The 25,313-nt window shown below is 46.8% G+C and overlaps 1 protein-coding gene across 12 annotated transcripts in view; it reads right to left on the reverse strand.

Annotated features, from left to right (window-relative positions):
- The window catches only part of LOC123750762 (uncharacterized), a 387,264-nt gene that overhangs the window by 189,787 nt on the left and 172,164 nt on the right, over positions 1-25,313 (reverse strand). For 10 of the 12 annotated variants that reach the window (XM_069326267.1, XM_069326271.1, XM_069326268.1 and 7 more), the window contains one exon: positions 7,937-8,045. In XM_069326267.1, coding sequence (XP_069182368.1) covers positions 7,937-8,045 — 109 coding nt within the window. Of the gene's footprint in view, positions 1-4,568; positions 7,650-7,936; positions 8,046-25,313 lie in introns of those variants that run through there. The other 2 variants (XR_011229010.1, XR_011229011.1) reach the window with 1 other exon arrangement.

Genomic DNA, 25,313 nt, shown 5'->3' on the forward strand with positions numbered 1-25,313 from the left:
ACACTCTCAGAGGTCACGTAGTTCATGGTTCACTTCAACACCCATATATCGCTTCCTGCCTGCCTGCCTGCCTCCTTCCCAGCCTGCCAGCCTGCTTCCTTCCCAGCCTGCCAGCCTGCCTCCTTCCCAGCCTGCCAGCCTGCTTCCTTCCCAGCCTGCCAGCCTGCTTCCTTCCCAGCCAGCCTGCCTGCCTCCTTCCCAGCCTGCCTGCCTGCCTCCTTCCCAGCCTGCCTCCTTCCCAGCCTGCCAGCCTGCTTCCTTTCCAGCCTGCCTGCCTGCCTCCTTCCCAGCCTGCCTGCCTGCCTAGGTCCTTCCCAGCCTGCTTCCTTCCCAGCCAGCCTGCCTGCCTCCTTCCCAGCCTGCCTGCCTGCCTCCTTCCCAGCCTGCCAGCCTGCTTCCTTTCCAGCCAGCCTGCCTCCCTCCCTGCCATCATGCTAACGGGTAGTGTGTGTTAGGCTTATCTTCGGGAATGAGCCGGTCTCACCCCCACCACCAACAAACCACCCGCCCCCCTACATCCCATCTCTCAAGGTCACGCGGTTCAACCGCGTGACTACCACTCACTCCCTGCCTGCCAGCCTGCCTGCAAGCTAGCCTGCCTGCCTGCCTGCCTGTGCATGCCTGCCTGTGCATGCCTGCCTGTGCCTGCCAGCCTGCCTTTCCCTCCCTAATTCTCACTACTTCCATCCCTTCCTGCCTACCTCCTAGCATCTCTCCCTACCTCCCCCTCCCTCTTAGCATCTCTCCCTACCTCCTAACATCTCTCCCTACCTCCCCCTCCCTCCTAGCATCTCTCTCTCCCCCCCCACCTCATTCATACTGCCTCCCACCTAAGCTCCACCCACCAGTCAGCCATCAATGACGCAATGCGTGCATTTGGAGCCAACATGGTGCACAGATGTTTCTTGATTGTGCAGATATGTAAAACACAAGCACAGAATGAACATTCCAGCCTTATGACAATTCAAAATAATAGGAATAATAGGCCATGAATCTGTGAAGTCACAGTGGGCAAACTGGACCATCGCCCACCCACCATCGGGTAGCATGACTCCCCAACCCCAATCGGGAAACTGGAAGTTTCGGATAACTAAAGTTCGGAAACCAAGTGCTGCTCTGTACATACAAAAAGACAGCAATGATGACAATGGTAAAGTTATTTGGATTAAGTACATAAAGATTGGGAGATTGGGTAGCACTAGATGCAGAGCAATTTTAAAGCACAAAGTAGGAAACTATGAAGACGAAAGTAGGTACTTTTTGGTTTAGTTTTTGAATGAAGCCAAAGTTGGACAGCTTTTCAATTCATTAGGGAGTGAGTTCCATAGACTAGGTCCCTTTATTTGCAGTGTGTTTACACAGATTAAGTTTGACTGGGGATATCAAAGATATATTTATTTCTGGTGTGGTGATAATGGGTCCTATTACATCTGTCCAGGGTGAGGTTCAGAGCATGGTTTTCTAAGTGGCCACTAGAAAACAGGAAGAGATGTTACAAAAGTTTAACCAACTTGACACCCTACAACAGCAACACAATGTTACCCGAGACGAATCGGACCAACATAAGCTCTTTGACTCATTATCTCAACACGTGATTTTTCCCAAGAAAATGACAAAGACTGTGCTGCCATCGTGATCCAGGAATTGCGTAATAAGATGAATTATTCGATCCAAGCAAGAGACATCAAATCAGCTTATAGAATTGGTACCAAATTATCTGGTACAAATAACAGAAAAAATTCTGTTAAATTAGACAGCTGCTCCCGCAAGTCAGACCTTATCAGAGCCACAGTCTCCAAGAAACCCACTGTTTATGTAAATGAATGTCTGACCAAGTTCAGACAAAACCTCTAATTTAAACTACGTGGAATCTGCAAAAACTCCACTGCAATTAAACATTGTTTTGTGTGAGATGGTAAAATAATAGCTAGGAAGACTGACACTAGAAAAACTCGTGTAATAACCACTGAGGCACACCTCAATTCTTTCCTGACTGATTGTGGGATAACAGTTGTATAACAAGAACATAAATTAGATCGTTCTTTTAAAGAATATCAGTATTTTTGTGTTTTTGTTTTTTTACATATAAGTAATTATTATATATCATGCCATGGGTCCCAAGAAATTCAGTGGAAAGGTTCAATCTAAGAAATCACATGTGAGGATGACCATAGAGGAAAAACAAGAGATCATTAGTAAACATGAAGATGGTGTGAGGGTTGTTGATGTAGAGTAGAGGATGTCCCTTCCTCATTTATTAAGAAAATGTGTGCAGTATGGGATGAATTGCAAAGTTTTGCTGAAAAGTGTCATCCAAATCAAGCTGTAGCAGACTGTTATGTTAACCTTTTTAATGACAATGTGATGTCTCACTTCAGCAAGTGTTACAATATGTAGTGAAAAACAAGTGTTGCTAGACAGCTTTTTAGTGAGAAAAATAAGCAGTGAGCCCCAAGCAGGTCTTAGTGGTATGCAGGCAAAACATAGGAGAGAGAGTACCCCCAGATAAGTCATCACTGCCTGATGTTATAAAGGAAGGGGACTCCCCTCCTCCAAATCATCTTCCATACACCAACATGAGTTCTCATTCAAGGTAAGATATACATACTGTATTGTAGTGTTATTCAGTATAAAATGTATTTTTAAGTTAATATTTTTGGGGGTGTGGAACGGATTAATTAAATTCACATTACTTCTTACTGGAAAATTCGTTTCACCTTACGACCCATCTCTGAGAACAGATTAAATTTGCAAGTCGGGGCCCCACTGTACTCCCCGTGGGCGACCCAATAATCTTGTCATCCCCTGAGTGAGAACCCCTTACAGACTCCCCATTGACATCCAGGGATGCCGCCTCCAGGGCACCTGGACCCGTCACCCCAGCCTAACTATTCCCTGGTACCCCCATGGGATTCACTGTAGTTCTACCCGAGGTGTAATGTTCCTACCGGCCCTATTAGCCGAGTATTGTCTACAGCCAACTCCCAAGATATCTTCACAGTTAGCCATGCTTCTGGTGATTACCATACACCTACAACTAGTAAGTCATTTGTACCACCGCAACACAGCCCTCACTTACTGAAAATCGGCCCCAATAAGATACCACCGTGAAATTTCCAAGCCCAACCCAGATGTTACTAGTTAATAAACCGTGCGATAAACTTCAAAGCGTAACCCACCCCTTCTCATTTAAATACACTACTGTCATCCATCAACCACTCTAAACGAGTGCATATACAAACATGTGCGTGCTTGGGTTATGATTGTCGTGTTGTAAGACAATATCATAAAACCCAGTAGTAAATAAAATACGTACTTAAAATTAAGAAAAAATGTCCACTATAATAAGAAAGCTGAAACTGTATATGTTGGCAGATTGACCAAAGGCTCATATTGGTGCAGATTTGTGTTTATCAAAAGCTGTACAGAGCACCACTTGGTTACCGAACTTGAGTTATCCGAAATTTCCAGTTTCCCAATTGGGGTTGGGTATAGTCACACTAGACAAACAAAGTTCGGGTAGGAAGCGGTCCGCCAAACCTCGCTCTGGCCGGGATTGGGGTTACCCTACACGAAGCAAGTTCGTGTGATAAAGTGGCCAAGCATTGTGCCAGCCCATGGTGGTGGGTGGATGGGTAGGTGGATTAGATGGTCCAGTTTGCCAACTGACCCTGTCAGGCGCCACCATTCTAGAGTCTCTTCTACCCTGTGACATCAGAGATTCACAGCCTATTGTTCCCAGTGTTTTGATTTGTCATGAGGCTGGAGTGTTCATTCTGTGACTGTTTTACACATCTGCACAAGGAACATCTATGCACCATGTCAACTCCAAATGCACGCATTGCATCAGTGATGGCTGACTGGTGGATGCGGGAGCTTAGGCAGGAGGCAGTAGGTCAGAGAGGGGGAGAATTAGTGAGAGGGGGAGGGACGCAGTGAGGTAGGAAGGAAGAGATGCTGGGAGGTAGGCACTAAGGGAGGCAGAGAATTAGGGAGGGAGACAAAGGCAGGCTGGGGGAGGGGAGGGAGGCTGGCTGGCTGGCAGATTAAGAGGGAGGCTGGCTGGCTGGCAGATTAAGAGGGAGGCTGGCTGGCTGGCAGATTAAGAGGGAGGCTGGCAGGCATGCACGGAGGCAGGGAGGGATGTCGAGTTGGACTACGTGACCTTGAAGGCGGGTGTGTGTATGGGATGTAGGGGAGGTATGTCGGTGGTGGGGGCAGGATGGGCTCACTCTGAATAGCCTATCACACTCGACGCCGTTAGCCAGATTTGATTCTTAAATTCTGGATGTACATAATCGTATATATTTTTTATTACAGATTTTGTTTAATAATATTATTAGGATAATTAATAATAAAAATATTTGTTACATGAATGCTTCATTGTAATTAGATGGAGATGCTCTGGCTGGCAATGTATTAACCCTCAAACCGCTCGGGGTCCAAATGGAATTAACACCCACACGCGCAACAAAAAAAAAATTCTAAAATTTTTTTTTTCTTTTTAATCTCTTTATTTGTGTTCCCTGAGCACGGGAAAAATAATAAAAAAATTTAATTACACTTACCGTGGACGTAAATGACCCGAGAAGATCGTCGATGACGTCACGCCTGATCTTCGCTGGACTGCTGTGCGCCCGGGGTGAATCAGGCGCGACGGAGAAGGAGCGCGAGTTGCCACGAATTTATTTTCGCGTTATTATTTACAGTATCTATGGCGTATTTTACACCCATTTTTTTCACTGGTGTGGTTCAATATGTTCTCACAAGATGATTTATAAACATAAAACTGTTGTCAATGTATATTGTATCCACATATTAGTGTCAAGTATTTGCACAAAAATGTCTTATTTCACAATAAAATATACAATTTCTTATGATTTATTTCCATTATATACACTCACTTATTCTGTATTTACATGTTTTGGCACCAGTCTTGGACATTTAGAAGTCATCAAGACTGTGATACTCGTTGAAACATCGGACATGGCACAGAGGGACCTGACACGCTGTGCACCAAGTCATCACCATTTTTCTTTTCTGTTCTCTTGGTTGTTGACCAGCATACTACACACGCACGCTGGCCTACTGCACGCTTTCCAGTTGGTGGTAAAAACCTGAGATTGTGTGTCAAAAAGGCATCCCTGAAAGCGAGCCTGGGTGTTGGAGCATGGTGCAATACCGAGTTCAGAATGGGCCTCTGTACACCAGGAATTACTTTGCCAAACTTCTGTAGTAATTGTGTTACTACAGTAAAATTGAATGCACGGAAATTACGTTTACCACCTGTTTTGACAAGATCCATATTGTAACTGTTCAGCATTGTTACAGTCAACAAGGTGGAAAAACATTTTCTTGGTCCACTTCACTGTTTTCCGTACACACTCCACTGCCCCCACCATCATATCACATTTATCCACCAAACGCATGTTGATGTTATAGTCCAAGACACAATCTGGCTTATAGATTATTTCTCTGGTGGTTCTGTTCACCTTGCCACTGTCCAGCACTGTTCCAGCATGAATGGTGGTCAACATGTTCACTTCACGCCTGTCTTTCCACCGCACTGAAAGTATTCCACCTGTTTTTCTGAGCTCGCAATCACCAACCTGCATAGCACCTGGAAACACTGGCATTTCCCTTCGTTTTGCCTTCACTGTGCCACACACACCAGTTCTATTATCAAGCAAGAACCTAGTTAGCAAGGGACTGGTATAATAGTTCTGTGTATAAAATGTGGCCCTTGTTCAGATATGGTGCAATCAGTGACTTCACAACACTACCCGAGAAGCCATGTTGGTCATTAGCAGGAATGTCTACATTTGTACCCGTATACATTATCATATGTAACACAATTCCTGTTTCACAGTCACAGAGTACAAAGAATTTCAATCCAAATCGGTGGCGTTTGGAAGGAATATACTGCTTGAAGGCAAGACGTCCTTTGAAAAGCACAAGGGATTCGTCAATCACAAGCTTCTGAGCTGGTACGTAGAAATCCCTGTACTTTCCGATAAGTTCATTCAGTACGTGCCTTACCTTCCAAAGCCTATCTTCATCATTCCTGTCTTCATCATTTGCAAAGTGAAGACACCTGAGGATTATTGCAAATTGGTCTCGAGACATATATTTGCCAAACATTGGTGTTGGAACAGTATGGTCTTTGCTCCAATAATGATCGATTACGTGTTTGACACAATGTTTCATCAACATACACAGTGCCAAAAACACATACATTTCACCTACAGTCGTATCTTTCCATCGCTGCAAACGTGAAAAATCGGATAACTCCTCCTCATCAATGAGATCACTCGCATATTTGTTCGTTTCCTGAACAAGATGTTCCATTAGCGGCTCATCAAAATATGCAGTAAAATAGTCCATTTCACACATATCTGCACCTTTATCAGGGAAAATGTCTGTAATTCCAACATCTGAATTATCAAAAACAGGAATTTGTGGAACAAAATCTGTCCCATCACTCCACACAAAAACACCGGGTGTCTTTCTAGAGCCAATAGCGGCACCACGGCGAGGAAACCATGTACCAGGAGCTGAAGCAGGTCTAGGAACAGTTGGGGCGGGCAGGGATGGTGATGGAAAATTCCTCGATGTTGAGGGTCTTTGTTCCTGTGGTGCCATGCGGTGCCGCATGGCTCGGCCAGATGCTGCTGACGCGACAAATTGTCGCTTGGCAACACCACACACTCCTCCACTGGCACTAGCAAAACTATTTTCCGATTCTAAGTCACTAAAACCGGAAAATGATTCACCTTCTTCAGAATCGTCGAGCAAAACATCAATATCTTGCAAGGGAGCACATGAACTGTGTGGTCTTGCTGAAATTGGGTTGGAGTGAGGGCGAGGAGGCATGGGCGAGATGCTAGGCCTAGCCCTGGTGGAGCCAGCATGTTCACACTCGACGTCGGTCATATCCACCTCTGAGGGCTGTGTATAGTCATGATCAAAGTCTGAGTCGTCTATATCAGACTCATCACCAACCGGGAACAAATTACGAGTAATTTTGTCCTCGGTCAGAGGTCTCGAGGAACGTCTCGCTGAGCGGGGTCGGTTGTCGGAACTCGCTCGCCATGGTGTCCGCTGGGTAACTGAGCTCTGTACACAAAGGGGACCCACGCTGTATTTTTTTCCCAGGCGGGGTTTGTTTATGTTTGGTCGAGGCTCGCCGATGACTACCCCTATCCCAGGCGGGGCGTTTAAATTATAGCGCTAGACACGAAATCATACATAAATGATGTGCGCGGTTCCGGTTTTGTCACTGATATCATTTATATATGATATGCGCGGTTTGAGGGTTAAGCTAGCCACTTTGGGGGGAGGGAGACCAGCAGCACTTAGGGTGTACTCACATAGCTGTACTCACCTAGTTGTGCTTTTGGGGTTGAGCTCTGGCTCTTTGATCCTGCCTTTCCTGAGGGAGAAGTGGATCAGGACTTCTCTTATTGGTGAGTGCAAACAAAATACTGTCACATTTATGCTATGAACCTGTCATTTTTTTCCCTTAGACTTTTAATTTTTATTATTATTATTTTCCTCCATTTCTCGCTTACGAACTTACATGATAACTCACGGGTCTCATCCCCTATGGAGTTTAGAAATTAAGTGTTACTCTGTACTCACAAATGTTTGTAAATATTGGGAAAATTTACAGAAATGATTGTACATTATATAAGTGAGTCACAATAACAGCATAGCATGTAGACATTGCCATTATCAGTCTCAAAATGTATTATTTGTATTTGAAGCCATCCAGCTCATATATTACTGTAAATTATTATGGTAGTTTAAATCTACGAATTAAGCATTTCAATTTTTAAATAATAAAAATACACACGAGTTTCTTTGTTGTAAGTTAATTCCTACAGAATTGGAGTTATATAAACTAATTCATCTACAACATCAATATATTACAAACCTTGTCCGAAATGAACGCTTCTTCATTCACCTCATTAACAGGACATTTTTTTCCACAAGTTCCAAGTCTTTCCTTGGCCACACACTTTCTATCACTCTGTCTCCCTTCTCTGATCAAATAAAATATTAAAAAAGCATATTAATTAAAAAAAAAAAAATATTGAAATCATACAACTAGATCCTACTCACTTCCCTAAACTCCTGAGGCATATGCACTACAGTACCAACAGCATCATGATTGCCAGTAATATTTTGTTACAATACTTTTCATAAACTTTATTGTAGTACTCAACATACAACAGAACTGCTCAACACAGTGTTAACGGCATAATACACTACAGTATGTATTTACTGTACAGCATTCACAACTCCATGAGACTTTAAGATGGACTTAACTCCAACAAAAAGGTAAATAACAAATGTAACAGTATTTGTTAGTAGAGTAATAATATATAGGTACAGTATATAATATGATAATGCATTTTTATTGTCTACAAGAAAAATAAAGACACTGATGCAAATGCCTCCTGAAGATCACCTCTTGCAACGAATCCAACGCTCTAACGAACTGGGGTCGGTCCCATATAGTACGTTGAATCGAGGTTGTACTGTATTGGGAACAGGTTGAGGGCTACAGTGGTGTCCCAGGTTACATAAAGGTTCATGGAAGTGTAAAAGCAAATAAAATACAATAAACAAGTAAAAGTGAGTGAAAATAGCCGAGTGGAAAAGTTTGTTTTGGTTTTAAAACAAAAACAAAGATGGCCACTGCCACCACCCCCACTGAGAATGTAGACACACCAATAGATGATGGTTTCAAAGGATTCTCATTGCACGATATAAGGAAAGGTGTTCTTGGCAGGTTAGAGATAATTGAGGATATGCAAAAGAAGTATGAAGAAAAAGTGCTTAAATTGGAAGAGGACAATGGAGCTCTTAGGAGTGAGCTTTACACTCTAAAAGGGAGTATGCTTCAGCAAGGTAAGATTATTACTGCATTAACAGACAAGGTAACAAATCAGGAGGAGCAAATCAAGGAACTAATGAAAGAAAATAAGGCGTGGAAAGTGAAGTGTGGTGACTTTGAAGAAATAAACAAGAAAATAGACTCATATGGTGAACAACTCCAAGCGAGCCTAAGGGCTAACATAGAGTTAGGCAAGGATCTCCAACTGGAAACTTTACTGACAACTCACAGAGGAGGTGAATAAAGAAATAGAAAAGTATAAAGAAGAAATAAAAGCGACATATGCTCAAGTTGTAAAAGAGAAAGAGACTATCAAAGAAGTGTGTTCCGAAGTCAAAACCAGAAATGACAAACAAGAAGCAGAAATTAGGCAAGCAATTAAGAAAGAACTGGTAACCAACAGTAAACTAGTACAAAACACTGCAGATAGAACCAAGTCCATAATCATTTTTGGATGTTTAGAGAAGGAAATTTCATCTAGGGTGGACCGAGCGGCAGAAGAGATGAAAATCAGAGAAAATAGTAGGATTAGGAGAAGGCTCAAAGGAAAATGTCAGTGATTTTAGAAGAATAGGAAAATATGAGAAAGACAAGAACCGCCCCTTAAGGGTGACGTTTAATGGCGTGAAAAACATGATGCTAAGAAATGCCAGGAAATTGCAGAGTGATGAGGTTGGCAAACTTTGGTCAATAAGACAAGACCTCTCCAAGGAAGACAGAGAAAAACTGAAAATGAACCTAATTGAGGCAAAATGTCTAAATGGAGATAGAAATGAAGACATAAATTCTTTTTTCTACAAATTGACAGGGACTGGAAAGCTTGTGAAATGGTACATAAAAACAACGCAACAAGATCAGTAGTGGAAGGGGGAGTAAAGAGCAAAGGAAAAGGGAACATGTTCCTGAAAATTGTACTTACCAACATAGATGGAGTGAGGTCAAAAACTTTGGAGTTGCAAGATATAATCCAGCTTAGGGTCCCAGATATGTCGCATTATCAGAGACGAAACTTGAAGGAAATATAATAAATGAAGTCATATTCCCAAGAGGCTATTCAGTTTGGAGACGTGACAGGAAAACTAGAAAGGGAGGAGGAGTGGCTGTACTGGTGAAAAAACACCTGAAGGTAAGAGAGTTAATATTTGAAAACCCTCGAGATATTGACATAATGGCATTGCAGATCTGGAATCAGGATGATAAGCTGATAATTTTAAATGCCTACAGCCCACCAGCAAGCAACACATGGACAAAGGAAGAACTGGATGACAAACGAGAGGGCCTCATAATGGATATGAGAGATATTATCGTACAAGCAGATAAAGATAAATCACGACTGTTGATACTGGGGGACTTCAACTTTAAAGCAATAGACTGGGAGGCCTATGAAGCAAGAACGGAGGACTTTTGGACATGCATATTTGTGAACCTCATTCTGGAGACATTCTTGTATAACACACAAAGCAGGCCACAAGAATGAGGGAAGGAGATGTACCGTCAGTACTGGATCTAGTATTCACCAGGAAAGAAGAAGAGATATTTGACATCCAGTACCTTCCTCCTTTGGGAAAGAGTGATCATGTCCTGTTAGACATTGATTATGCTTTAAGATATCATCTAGAAGAAAATGGGGACATTGAAAAATTTGATAAACTCGATTTAAGGAGAGGTCACTATGGGGAACTTTGGAAATTTTTTAAAGAGTGTAATTGGACAGAATTGTTGCTAGGCAGGGAAGTAAATGAAATGTATGCCAAATTTTTAAAAATATACGAGGAAGGCACACAAACATTCATACCAAAACAGAGATACAGGGCCAGAAAACAGGATTGGTTCGACAGAAATTGAGAGAGGGCCAGAGACCAAAAGACACAAAAATGGAATCGGTATAGGACGAGGCCAAACCCTCAAACATACCAGCGATACAAAGATGCGAGAAACAACTATACGGCAGTAAGGAGAGAGGCAGAAAGAAATTTTGAAAAAGGGATAGCGGATAAATGTAAAACAGAACCGGGCCTATTCTCTAAATTCATAAACAACAATTTGCAGGTAAAGGATAATATTCAGAGGTTGAAAATGGGAAATAGATTCACAGAAAATGAAAAGGAAATGTGTGAAACATTAAACGAAACGTTCCAAAGTGTGTTTGTACAAAATGAAATCTTCAGGGCACCAGACACAATAAGAATTCCAGAGAACAGCATAGAGCACATAGAGGTATCTAGAGATGAAGTGGAAAAAATGCCAAAGGAGCTAAGTAAGAACAAAGCAGTTGGCCCAGATGGAGTTTCACCATGGGTTCTGAGAGAATGTGCATCCGAGCTTAGCATTCCACTTCAACTGATTTTTCAGACATCCCTGTGTAAAGGAGTTGTAGCTGATGTGTGGAAAAAGGCTAACATAATCCCAATCTACAAAAGTGGCAGCAGGGAAGACCCCCCTGCTGATTGAGGTTATCTTGAGATGATTTCGGGGCTTTTTAGTGTCCCCGCAACCAGCCCTCCACCCCCAGGAAGCAGCCCATGACAGCTGACTAACACCCAGGTACCTATTTTACTGCTTGGTAACAGGGGCATAGGGTGAAAAACTCTGCCCATTGTTTTTTGCCGGTGCCTGGGATCGAACCCAGGACCACAGGATCACAAGTCCACCGTGCTGTCCGCTCGGCCGACCGGCTCCCCCCACAGAGATTGGAGGGATTGGATGGATGGATTGGATTGGATGAGCCACAGAGATTTTACAGGAAAGAGATGGTTGGGTTGACTGCATCTACCTGAACCTAAAAAAAGGCTTTTGACAAGAGTTCCCCATAAGAGGTTGTTCTGGAAACTGGAACATATTGGAGGGGTGACAGGTAAGCTTCTAGCATAGATGAAAAATTTCCTAATAGAAAAATGAGGGCCGTAATCAGAGGCAATGTATCGGATTGGAGGAATGTCACAAGTGGAGTACCACAGGGTTCAGTTCTTGCACCGGTAATGTTCATTGTCTACAAACGATCTACCATATGGAATACAGAATTATATGAACATGTTTGCTGATGATACTAATATAATAGGGAAGATAAGAAACCTAGAAGATTGTCATGCCCTTTAAGAAGACCTGGACAAAATAAGTATATGGAGCACCACTTGGCAAATGTAATTTAATGTGAATAAATGCCATGTTATGGAATGTAGAATAGGTGAACATTAGGTGTACAGTACACGCTCCTCGCCTGGCCTGTCTCGCCGCCCTGGGCCAACACCGTTATCACCACCACCATCATGTATGTCCTCAGATGCTAGTTCATTATTCAGTGACAGCACATGTGACAAATCTTTCTAGGGATTCAGCGACATTGGCTCAGATACGAGTAGTGTGGACGACCCCAATACTAGCAGTGGGGGTGGCACCAGGCGGGGTTTTGCTGCCTCAGCAACACGTAGAGGCCGGCGGTAGCGTGTCTCCCAGCATGACGCCAGTGGGCCCTCAACATCAGATGTTCGTGGTAGGCCTACGGTATGGAAATCTGTCTTGGCGCCAAGCATACCCTCACGTAGCTCCAGCAGCAGCAGCAGATGACGTAGCCATGGTTTTGGTGCCCGTGGTGGTGTTGGCGCCAACACCAAATCCCCAGGTGTACTTGTGTGGGAGGATTGCGCCACATTTGTCCCTCAAATACCAACGTTTGACGATACCAACGTTGGTGTTACAGCTTTATTCCTGTATACCAGTGATGATATGGCGGACATGGAATATTTCCAGGCATATTTTGACTGTCTTCATGACTCATCTTGTGACCGAGACAAACACGCCCACACGTGGTAGGTTGAAAGTAGCCCACACCCTCATAGACGGCGGCATATTACCTGCCTCACGCGATGGAAGGATACGACAATCGACAAGATGTACGTGTTTCTCGCACTATGTATGATGATGAAACACTCCAAGAAAGCTGAAAGTTCCAGGACTATTGGAACAAAGACAGCCTTGTTCCATCACCCGTCTTCAACCTGTATATGTCGTGGGATAGGTTCCTGTTGATTCTGAGGTGCCTGCATTTCGAAAACAATGCAAATGAGGACAGACACGACAGACTGTGGAAGGTACGCAAGATACTCAGCGACCTGCGAGGGAAGTTCAGGGATTATTTTGTACCTGGACAAAATGTCGTTACTGACGAGTCGCTTGTATTGTTCAAGGGCAGACTGGCATTCAAGTAGTATATCCCTTCCAAGCGGCATCGTTTTGGCCTGAAGTTTTTCGTGCTGTGCGATTGTGAGACTGGTATCGTCCTGGACATGATCTTGTATTCCGACACAGACGTCGACATACCAGCTCAAGATGAACACGGGTTCTCCGCCAGTGTCGTAAAAACCCTGATGGAACCGTTGCTGAACAAGGGGCATATAGTAGTGTTCACCGACCACTATTACACCAGCCCCTGTTGACCAGATACCTCCTCGCCCACAACACCGGCATATGTTACCTGGTTGATACCTGGTTGATGGGGTTCTGGGAGTTCTTCTACTCTCCAAGCCCGGCCCGAGGCCAGGCTTGACTTGTGAGAGTTTGGTCCACTAGGCTGTTGCTTGGAGCGGCCCGCAGGCCCACATACCCACCACAGCCCGGTTGGTCCGGCACTCCTTGGAGGAATAAATCTAGTTTCCTCTTGAAAATGTCCACGGTTGTTCCGGCAATATTTCTTATGCTTGCTGGGAGGACGTTGAACAACCGCGGACCTCTGATGTTTATACAGTGTTCTCCGATTGTGCCTATGGCACCCCTGCTCTTCACTGGTTCTATTCTGCATTTTCTTCCATATCGTTCACTCCATTACGTTGTTATTTTACTGTGTAGATTTGGTACTTGGCCCTCCAGTATCTTCCAGGTGTATATTATTTGATATCTCTCTCGTCTTCTTTCTAGTGAGTACATTTGGAGGGCTTTGAGACGATCCCAATAATTTAGGTGCTTTATTGCGTCTATGCGTGCCATATATGTTCTCTGTATTCCCTCTATTTCAGCAATCTCTCCTGCTCTGAAGGGAGAAGTGAATACTGAGCAGTACTCAAGATGGGACAACACAAGTGACTTGAAGAGTACAACCATTGTGATGGGATCCCTGGATTTGAAAGTTCTCGTAATCCATCCTATCATTTTTCTGGCTGTCACAATATTTGCTTGGTTATTCTCCTTAAACGTCAGGTCGTCAGACATTATTATTCCCAAATCCTTTACATGCCGTTTTCCTACTATGGGTACATTTGATTGTGTTTTGTACTTTGTATTATGTTTAAGGTCCTCATTTTTACCGTACCCGAGTGCCTGGAATTTATCACTGTTAAACATGTTATTTTCTGATTCCCAGTTGAAAACTTTATTAATATCAGCTTGAAGTTTTTCAGTGTCTTCAGCCGAGATAATTTTCATACCGATTTTTGTCATCTGCAAAGGATGATACGAAGCTGTGACTTGTATTTTTGTCTATATCTGGTATGAGAATAAGGAAAAGCAGCGGTGCAAGGACTGTACCCTGAGGTACAGACCTTTTAACTGCACTTGGACTATATTTTATATGGTTGACCGTTACTCGCTGAGTTCTGTTTGACAGAAAAATGAGTATCCAGCGTCCTACTTTACCGGTTATTCCCACTGACTTCATTTTGTGTGCTATCACGCCATGGTCACATTTATCGAAAGCCTTTGCGAAGTCCATGTATATCACATCAGCATTCTGGTTTTCTTCTAATGCCTCAGTAACTTTGTCGTAGTGCTCAAGTAGCTGTGAGAGGCACGATCTTCCCGTTCGAAATCCATGTTGGCCTGGGTTGTGAAGGTCATTGGTCTCCATGAAATTGGTGACCTGACTCCTAATCACTCTCTTAAATACTTTTATGATGTGCGATGTTAGTGCAACTGGTCTATAATTCTTTGCCAATGCTTTGCTCCCTCCCTTGTGTAGAGGGGCTATGTCTGCTACTTTAAGTGCATCTGGTATCTCCCCCGTGTCCAAGCTCTTCCTTCACACTATACCGAGTGCCTGTGCTACCGGCACTTTGTATTTCTTTATAAATATTGAATTCCACGAGTCTGGACCTGGGGCCGAGTGCATGGGCATGTTTTCAATTTCTCTTTCAAAATTTAGTGCGCTCGTGTTGATATCAGTTATATTTACAGGGGTTTGAATATCCCGCATAAAGAAATTGTCTGGATCTTCCACTTTCATGTTGTTTATTGGAGTGCTAAACATGTCCTCATACTGCTTTTTTAGGATTTCACTAATTTCTTTGTCATCCTCCGTGTATGAACCTTCACTTGTACGAATAGGTCCAATACTGGCAGTGGTTTTTGCTTTTGATTTCGCATATGTGAAGAAATATTTTTGATTTTTCTTTATTTCCTGAATTGCTTTCTGTTCTAACTGCCTTTCTTCAGTTTCATATGAGTGTTTCAATTTCCGCTCGATTTCTTCAATCTCCCTATTTAAATTATTCCTTCTTTGACGGGAAATTCGTGTCTGCATAAACAGTTCCGTTCTTTTTTTTCCTGCGTTTATAGTGTCGTCTGCGTTCTCTTTCTACGTTGGATCTCTTTCTGGCTTTCCTCAAAGGAACATGTTTCAGACAGACTTGATACGCTTCCGAAGTCAGTTTTTCTATTCCTTCTGTAGGACTTATATTACTTAGAACAGTTTCCCATGGAATGTTTGTAAGTTCCCTGTTTATTATCTCCCAGTCTATCCTTTTATTACTAAAATTGAATTTACTGAATAGTCCCTCTCGCTTTATCGACGTTTTAGGTCTATTCTGAGTATTGATGGTCGTTTGCACTTCAATGAGCTTGTGATCTGAGTATGTGGTATCTGATATCGTAATGTCTCTGATAATGTCTTCATTGTTCGTAAAGACCAGATCTAAAATATTTTCATTTCTCGTTGGCTCCGATATCTGCTAATTGAGTGAAAATTTGTCACAGAATCTCAGTAGTTCTCTAATCTGTGGTTGGTTAGGTCCCGATAGATTTCCTGGTATAATATTATTGTTTGCTATTTTCCACCTGAGACTAGGCAAGTTGAAGTCACCTAGTAAGATAATATCAGGTAACGGGTTCTCCAAATTATCAAGGCTATTCTCTATTTTGTTTATCTGTTCTGTGAATTCCTCAGCCGTTGCATCTGGCAGTTTGTATATTAGAATAATTACTAAATTTATTTTCTCTATTTTTAATCCCAATACCTCTACCACCTCATTTGTAACGTTTAGGAGCTCCGAGCATACAAGGTCTTCCCTAATATACAGACCCACTCCTCCATGTGACCTAATTTTCCTATCACACCTGTATAGGTTATATCCTGGAATCCAGATCTCACTGTCCAACAATTCCCCTGCATGGGTTTCTGTGAAAGCTCCAAATACTGCATTTGACTCCGTGAGGAGGCCATTTATGAACTGTACTTTGTTGTTTGTTCTTGTTTTCAGTCCTTGTATGTTGGCAAAGATGAATGAGGTTACTCTATTAGTGATAGTTTGAATGGAAGACTTTTTCGGCAAGCCCATTATGCGTGGACATAATGAGTTTGTTCTGACCAGTACTGATTGTTGTAGGGCAGTTGCCTGTCGTAGTTGTAGTTCCCTTTCGGTGGGTAATTGTATCTGTAATTCTGGAATGCAAGTGGATCTGGCATCCAGTTCCATACACTCTCCATGCTCCTCCTTTTGAATTCTCTTTCGGTCTGGTATAAAAAAAATTTAGAGTTTCCTCCAAATTCATTATCCTGCTTGCTGCTCTTTATGTAGCGTTCCGTGCCTTTCACGTGAAAGTGTGGGCAGCTGAGGTCATAGCATTTTCTGTCCTCCAGTGAGGTTTGGCACATGTCAGGATGGAAAAACCTACATATTGATCCAAATCGACACTCACCTTTCCTAAGCATATTTAAACATTTTTTGGGATGTTGGTAACTGCATTCTAATCCTTTCTTATTACCAGCATATCTATGTCTGCATATGCCCTTTGCATAAAATTTGCACAAGTCTGTCCTTCTGTTCTGAATTGCTCTATCAGGAACCGTCGTAGTGTCTGTACCTATCGAGCTGTCAGTGCTGTCTGTTACACTTTCTAGTTTACTGTCATCTACATCCGGGCCTACTGAGTCAGAGTTTACAACTTCCTGAGTTTCAGCCTCAGTTTCATCCCTGACTATAGCCTCCGCCCCTTGTATATTAGAATTGTTGTTGTTCCTTTCCCACTCCTTCTGGATGGCTGGTAGGCTTCCAATGAATGATGTTTTCCAATCATGCGTCATGTTATCTAGGAAGGTTTTTTAGGATATTCCAAGCTGGCAGGTCATTTTTACACACCCAGAGCAAGTGACCAGCTCTCAGTGCCGTAGTGTTACTCACTCCTGTGCAAGCCGAATGAAATCTATTCTTACAGATATAACATTCAATTCCCGATACCTTCAACTTTAAGGAGTTGTTACAGTGGCCACAAATTTGTTTATTTGCTCCCATTTTGCCTTGTTTTGTTGTATATATCTATATATTTATAATATTATATGTATACCGTATATTTGTAACAATATATATGTTTATTTGTTCTACTGTATGGTCAGTACTTATCACACGGTCAAGGGTGAGGGTCCCAGAGGCTGTACAGTATGTGGCACTGTGAAGCTCCTTAGGAAGGAAATGCCAGTGTTCGATATAGGTATAGGTGTGGGTGAGTGCCAGCTGTGCAAGTGTGACAATATGCTGTCAGTGCGGTGGAAGGACAGACGCGAAGTGAATATGCCGACGACAATTCACACTGGTGCCATGTTGGACACTGGCAAGGTCCATTTTCAGACACGCAACTCCATGTACAAGCCGGACTGTGTCATAGACTATAACGTCAACATGCGCCTCGTCGATAAGTGTGACATGATGCTTGGTGGTGTGGAGTGCATGCGCAGGTCTGTGAAGTGGACGAAAAAGTTCTTTCACCTCATGGATGTTGCAGTGCTCAACTGCTTCAATACGTGCCTGGTGAAGTCCGGCAGGAAACGGCTCCATGCTGTTTCCTGACAGAATGCAAACAGAATGCCACACACAGCTCCAGACAGACTGAGGGGTAATGAGAACTTCGGGGTACATATGCTGGAGTATATGCCAGGCACAGCATCACGGGAGAAGGGTAAACATGCATGCATAGTCTGCAGGAACACCAGCTGTCTGCGCAGCTCCCCCCCTCCCCGGGAGGGGGAAGGGGGAGTCCCAGACCCTCCACGCTTGCTACCCACACCTCAGTTCTTGAGGCTGGATGTCAAAAACGCGAAAAAACCGCCGACCGGGAGGGAGGGATGCCGGGGAGCCTCCGGGACTCACCCAGAAAATGGCGTTTCATTACATTCAATGCTGGTTTTCTGGGGGGAGCCCCGTCGGCTCCCCGGAGCTAACTACCCACAGACAGAAAAAAGAGGGACTTACCCGGGAGGCGGTCGTCGCTCACTCCTCCACTCGAAGTCGAGACAACTGGCTGCAACCGCCGACCCAAAGCAACACAGGCCCGACGGGGCCCAGGGACATTCACAAGGTAACGAGCAGCCAGGACCCTGTTCGACCGCCAAAATCCCCGCGCCCGAATATCAGACCAAGACATATTCCCAAAGACGGCAGCAAGAGCTGCGAACTTACGAACGTCATGGGCACGGGGATAGACCGCAGGCTGGCTGGACTTGATAACCCTGCGGACGACCTGGGAGACCCGAACCCGCGAACAGGGAAGAAGGGAAACCGGATCAACCCACAGCGCGTCCCTGGACACAAAAGCTGTAGCGCGCAAATAACGGCGAAGCGCCACAACCGGACACAAAACATGATGCACCCCCGGCCTAACCAACCAAGCATCAACCACCCATGGACCCCTCCGGAACGCAGCAGTCTCATTCTTCGCCAAAAAAGAAGGAGACGGCTGCAAACAAACAAAAAAATCACCACGACCAAAAAAGCAGAAACCCCTGCGCCGGAGGAGAGCATGAAGCTTCCCTACCCGACCCCCAGAGGCCAAAGCCAACAAGAAAAGTGCCTTGGAAAAACAATCCTGGACCGAAGGGGCCACAACGAAACGAGGAGACGAAAGGAAAGCGAGCACTCTGTCCAAAGACCAGGACGGCTCAGGCGACGCATGAGCAGGCCGGAGGTGAAACAATGCATGAGACACCTTACGAAACGGCACAGACGTAACATCGATACCGAAAGCAAGCTGAAACGGCTCCGCCAGCGCTGCACGATACGAGGCGACAGTGTTAGGCATAAGATGACGGTCCTGAAACAACCACGAGAAGAAGGACAAGACCACCCGAACAGACAAGGAACTAACACGACGAAGACGCAAAAAGAAACAGAAGGACCGCCAGGAAACTTCATACTGCCGCCGAGAAGAAGCCCTCAGGTGGGACACCAACAAGGAGGCCACCTGATCCCCATAGAGATGATGATAGACTCGAGTCAAAAAACACATACGCGAAGACTCGAGGAGAAGATCGAACCAGCCACGTGACGTACCGACCTGATCTGTTGAAAGAGGCGGAGCCGCGGGAAAACCCTCGGGTTCGGACACTGAGCAACCAGCGCCTGAAACCAAGGCTGGGCCGGCCACCAAGGGGCCAGAAGGACAACTCTCCCCTGGCAAGTCTCTAAGCGAGTCAGGACCTGGAGCAACAGCCGAACTGGGGAAAAGAGGTACAGGAACCCCCACCTCGACCAGTCTAGCCAAAAGGCATCGACCCCGACGACCTCGCGATCGGAGAAGGGCGCCGCATAAACGGGAAGATGCCGCAACCAAGCCGACGCGAAGAGGTCCACCTTGGGGCGCCCGAACGTCTGGCAAAGCCAACGGAAGGACTCGTCGTCGACCGTCCACTCTGTGGAGAGGGGAACGAAGCAAGACAGGGCATCGGCCAAGACATTGGACACGCCCCATACGTGAACCGCCAGGAGAGCCAAACCACGAAAACTCAGCAGATGAGTCACCCGAAGCGACCACCCCCAAAGAGACAAGGACCGCATAGAACACCTGCGGTTCAGGCAATGAACCACCAGAGAGCAGTCCGAATGGAGCCGAATCGTCGATCCGCGGGCCACCCGAATCCACCCCAGAGCAAACCACACTGCCGCGAACTCCCACACCGTACTGTGAGCTCGATGGAAGGATGGATCCCAACGCCCCTGGCCGGCCTGGCGAGCACTGGTCATAAAACCCCAGCCGAGAGACGACGCATCTGTGTACACATCGAGCAAGGGCTCGTGTAGGCACCAAGGCACTGAACCCTGAAAACCCCGAAGAGGAAGCCGGTGACGCAGCAACCGACGCAAGGCCCCCGGGGGTCGAACTCTGCGATCGCGAGAGAGGCGGAAGGGGGAACCCCGAAGGAACCAGAACAGCTGTCGAAGCCAAACCCGACCCGGCGGGTAGACTACCATCGCGAAGTTCAGGCTCCCGCAGAGCCCCTCGAGCAACCCCCAGGTGACCCGAGGGCCCTCCAGAAACAGACGAAGGCGGGACTGCAACCGCAGGAGAGACTCCAGAGGGAGAGACAAGGAGGCGGTTCTCGAGTCCCAAACGAGACCCAGCCAAGTCCGAACCTGAGAGGGAACCAGATGGGACTTCCTCCAGTTCACCAAGAACCCGAACTCGGCGAGCTGGGAAAGAACCAAATCCCTGGCTAGCATGCAAGCTGACCGGCTGGGAGCCCAAACCAGCCAGTAATCGAGGTAGGCCAACACCCGAACACCGAGGAGACGCAAACGAGCCACCACAACCCGTGTAAGGCGCGTGAACACGCGAGGTGCCAGGTTCAACCCGAACGGGAGACAACGAAAGCGGTAACTCGGACGCCCCACAACAAAACCGAGCCAGTCCCTGAACTGTGGATGAATCAGGACATGCCAATAAGCGTCCAAGAGGTCCAGGGACACCATCCAAGCTCCTGGCTCCAAGAGGAGACGAACCTGAGACAGCGTAGTCATCCAAAGGGAGGGTCAATGAAACCAGGGGATCAGACGGGACAAGTCCAGAATGAACCGCAGGTCCGCGCAGTCCTGTTTCGGAACCGGAAACAGACGGGAAACCCATCTGAGGGACGACGTCGTTTCGACAACGCCCAAGTGTACCCACTCCAAGACGACTCGACAGAGCGCAGGGGAAGAAACCTGCCCTGCCAGCCCCAACCCCCCCAAGGGGGAAGGGGCCACCCAACGCCACCGCAGGCCGCGAGACACGACCCGAAAGGCCCACAAATCGTGGGACCAGGCGCGGGCGAACAGTGCAAGCCGGCCTCCCATCGCCCCGTCAATGGGGCAAACCGCGAAAGGGCCGGCGACTCTTACGAGACCCAGAACCCCGCACAGAGCGAACACCGCGCCGACCAGACGAGGGAGGGTCCGCAGGAGCCAAACCCGAACTTGACACCAGAGGCTTCCACGACGAGAGGAACCCCGAGCCCTGACACGACCTTTCCGGAAAGACCCACCCCGGGATCCCCGGAAAACCAACAAGTCCGACATCGGACGACTAGCCGCCGACGCAGCCTGAATAAACTGCGCCATGGCCGACTCCTCAAACAGAAGAGGACAAAAAGGTGAAGAACGCCTAAGAGCCAGAGCCCAAGCAGATTCCACGGAGGAACCCAGCACTGTCTGCCGACACGCGAGACAGGAAGCATAAAACAGGGAAACCGCATCCCGCAAAATCGGCGTGAACAGCTTCAACAAGGCAGCCGACAAACACGCAGCCGAGGACAAGGTGCCGGACCCCGGGACGGACCCAAGCGTCCTCACATCCTCCACGAGCCAATCCGAAGACAGCTCTAGGCGGGAAAAGAACCGCAAGGCCGAAGCCAAAAGGCTCCGGGCGCGCAAGTCCTCCGCAACGAGTGCCGTCGAAAGTGTGGGAACCTGCACATGGAGCTGAATAACGCCCACATCGTGGGGAAGGGCAGGGGCAAACAAGCACTCATTCAGGTACTCAACCTCACCCCCCAGGAAAACCTGAAGCTCCGTGGAAGCTTACCGCCACTCCAGCGTGCGGGAACGACAAAAGGAATGCCAGGAATCCAGAACAAACAAGGGGCAGTCTGCTAGCCAGGACGACTCCGGAACCTCGTAACGGAGCCAGAAAGAGAACGAAGTCCCAAACCTGAAATCGGACGGATCCATTTCCGAGGCATAATCCGGGTCACGCAGGAGGTAAGCTGCAAAGGCCGCTCGCACCACACCAGGTTGGATGCGATAAGCCAAAAACCTCCGGAAGGACGGAACCGACGTACCCGGGGGAACACGGAACCTAACCCGGGGAGGGGCCGACACCAAATCCAACTCGTACGCAGAGGGGGGAAAAGAAAACCCCACTCCTTGTAACAATAAGCCCCGCTCAGAGGGAAAAAAAAACCCAGGCGGGGTCCAGCGGGGCCCAAGGCCCCCAAGTCAGCCCCTTCCCAGCCTCGACTACAGCCCCTTCCCAGGTCCTTCACTACAGGACCCGAAGCCGAGTCCTCTCCCCAAGCCCCGACCCCACAAGACAAGGACGGAGCAGCCGGAAAAACTTGAGGAAGGGGGGGCCCCACTGGTCAGACCCAGAAGCTTCGGCCGGGAGACAAGACTCGAATTCCTCTGCCGCCCCCCTGAAAGGAGCACCCCCCGAAGCTGCCCGAGTCTCAAGATCAAGTAACCCCTGCTCTGACCCCGAAACCCTCAGACGCTTCGGGGCTGGAAGCAGGGGGGGGGGGGAGGGACCAGAACGAACAGAAGGAGAAGGACGAGGAGGTGCGGACTGAACCAGGATCGAAGCGACCCCCACCCCCAAGATCGGGTCTCGAAAAGCAAAGCAGGGCAGCCCCGGGGCATCCGGGTGAGCAACCAACCGAGCGCGTTGCAACAGACGAAACCTAGACTGCAACGCACGCGCCGCCTGTACCCGAATAGAATCATCAGAGGATTGGGTAAATGGAGTCACAAGCAAGCAGCAACACTCACAGGACTCAGGGTCGAAAGTATCACCGACCCAACAGGCAGCGTAGCAGAGGCAAAAACAATGAGGGTCACCCTGAGACAAGGGGACCGAGCAACCCTCAAACTCGCACACAGTGAGTGGGGACTCCGGGGTCACATCCATCGGACCCACGTGCCCTCTAGGGGATTCCCAGGGTCCTGAGCGTTTATTTTAAGAGGACTCGCGCTCAGGTAGTCCCAGGCAGGGTGCTGCAAACCGGCGCCCAAAACTACCAAGCAAACTTCTAAAGCTGAACCCCAGGGACATGTACACTCACGGGGACCTAGCAGGGGGCGCCACCGAGGAGAACAGTGGAAGGGCAAAAACAAACTGAATAAAATGACAGAACCCCCCACCAGGCAAAAACAAAAAGAAAAACAAAACCCCGCAAGAGGACAGCGAACCCCAAGGAACAGAGCCGGCCGCGATGTCGGGAAATACAAGCTGAGCAGCACCCTGCGCCCCTACCAGTGCAAACTGCCTCTTACCTGCTGGTAACAAGGGAGAACAGAACACCCAAGAGCCCAACAGGCGGCCGAAAAACCGAAAGGTAAAAACGGACCAGCAGAGGCAGACCCCGAGGAGCCTGTGGAAGGTGGCCCCAAGCCCCAAGGGCAGTACTTACAGGGCACCTAGGGAAGGCAGCCCTAGGCGCATGCAGCCCGAATACTGAAGATAACTCCTGGCTGTCGCACCCACAAAACTAACACCACACGCAAAGCACAGTGCAGTAGCGACACCGGAGCCAGAGCACATGACCATCGCCAATAGCATCAGCCTCAAGAACGGAGGTGTGGGTAGCCGGCGCGGGGGGTCTGGGGCTCCCCCTTCCCCCTCCCGGGGAGGGGGGAGCTGCGCAGACAGCGGCGCGGCAGTGTGTGACGTCACACTAGTTTGCTTGTTTTCGGTTGGGGAGTTCTATCCACTAGTTCGGTTTTAGGTAGCAATTTTAACCAGAATAGGGGTTTGTTTTGGGGCGCTTACCTTTCTGGGTGCCTGTTCCGGTCGATGGCAGACATAGAATGCTTCCAACTACACGGGGGCTTCTATAGGCCATTGCTTCCCTTGCCTCTCTGAGGGGGGCCCGGTTCTGGCCGTGGTCCCCGGTAGGCCTAAGAACTCCATACACATGACTGATGCCAAAGTCTGACATTAGCATATCAGCCTGGGATAGCTCCGGGGAGCCGACGGGGCTCCCCCCAGAAAAGTCCACTTATGGATGTCAACCAACAAACTAAAACTTAACATAGAAAAGACCTACATCTTATTTGGAAGCAAATCTACAAATGCAATTCAGCTTCAGATAGATAATGTAAACATTAGCAATAAAAATGATGGAAAGTTTCTTGGCCTATTCCTAGACAAGAGACAACTTCAGTACCCACATACAACACATAACTAAGAAAGTCTCTAAAACAGTTGGTATACTCTCCAAAATCAGATATTATGTACCTAACTCTGCTCTCATCTCTCTATATTATGCACTAATCTATCCCTATCTCAACTATGGTATCTGTGCATGGGGTTCAACCACTGCAAACCACCTCAAGTCCATCATCACCCAGCAAAAATCTGCTATCAGAATAATATCAAATTCTGCTTTCAGGCAACACTCAGCCCCCTTGTTTAACTCCCTAAACATGCTAAACATAATCTCACTCCATAAATTCTCTTGTGTCAACTACATTTACAAAACCCTGTTCTTAAATGCAAATCCTGCTCTGAAACTCTTCCTGGACAGATGTAATAGGACCCATTATCACCACACCAGAAATAAATATCTTTTTGATATTCCCAGAGTTAAACTTAATCTGTGTAAACACTCTATGCAAATAAAGGGACCCAGTTTATGGAACTCACTCCCTATTGAATTGAAAAGCTGTCCAACTTTTACATCATTCAAAATCAATACTAAAAAACCAGCGTTGAATGTAATGAAACGCCATTTTCTGGGTGAGACCTGGAGGCTCCCCGGAGCTTTACCAGCTGATATGCTAATGTCAGACTTTGGCATCAGTCAAGTGTGTGGAGTTCTAGGGCCTACCGGGGACCACGGTCAGAACCTGGCCCCTCAGAGAGGCAAGGGGAGCAATGGCCTATAGAAACCCCCGTGTGGTAGGAAGCATTCTATGTCTGCCATCGACCGGGTCAAGCATAAAGAAAGGTAAGCATTCCAAAACAAACCCCTATTCTGGTGAAAAATTGCTACCTAAAGCCGAACTAGTGGATAGAACTCTTCAACAGAAAACAAGGAAACTAGTATGACGTCATACGTCACCGCGCCGCTGTCTGCGCAGCTCCCCCCTCCCCGGGAGGGGGAAGGGGGAGCCCCAGACCTCCCTCGCCGGCTATCCACCCATCAGTTCTGAGGCTGGATGTCAAAACACGCGAAAAAACCGCC

This window comes from Procambarus clarkii, chromosome 18 (genome assembly GCF_040958095.1).
Source record: "Procambarus clarkii isolate CNS0578487 chromosome 18, FALCON_Pclarkii_2.0, whole genome shotgun sequence".
In the NCBI taxonomy this organism is placed as follows: domain Eukaryota; kingdom Metazoa; phylum Arthropoda; class Malacostraca; order Decapoda; family Cambaridae; genus Procambarus; species Procambarus clarkii.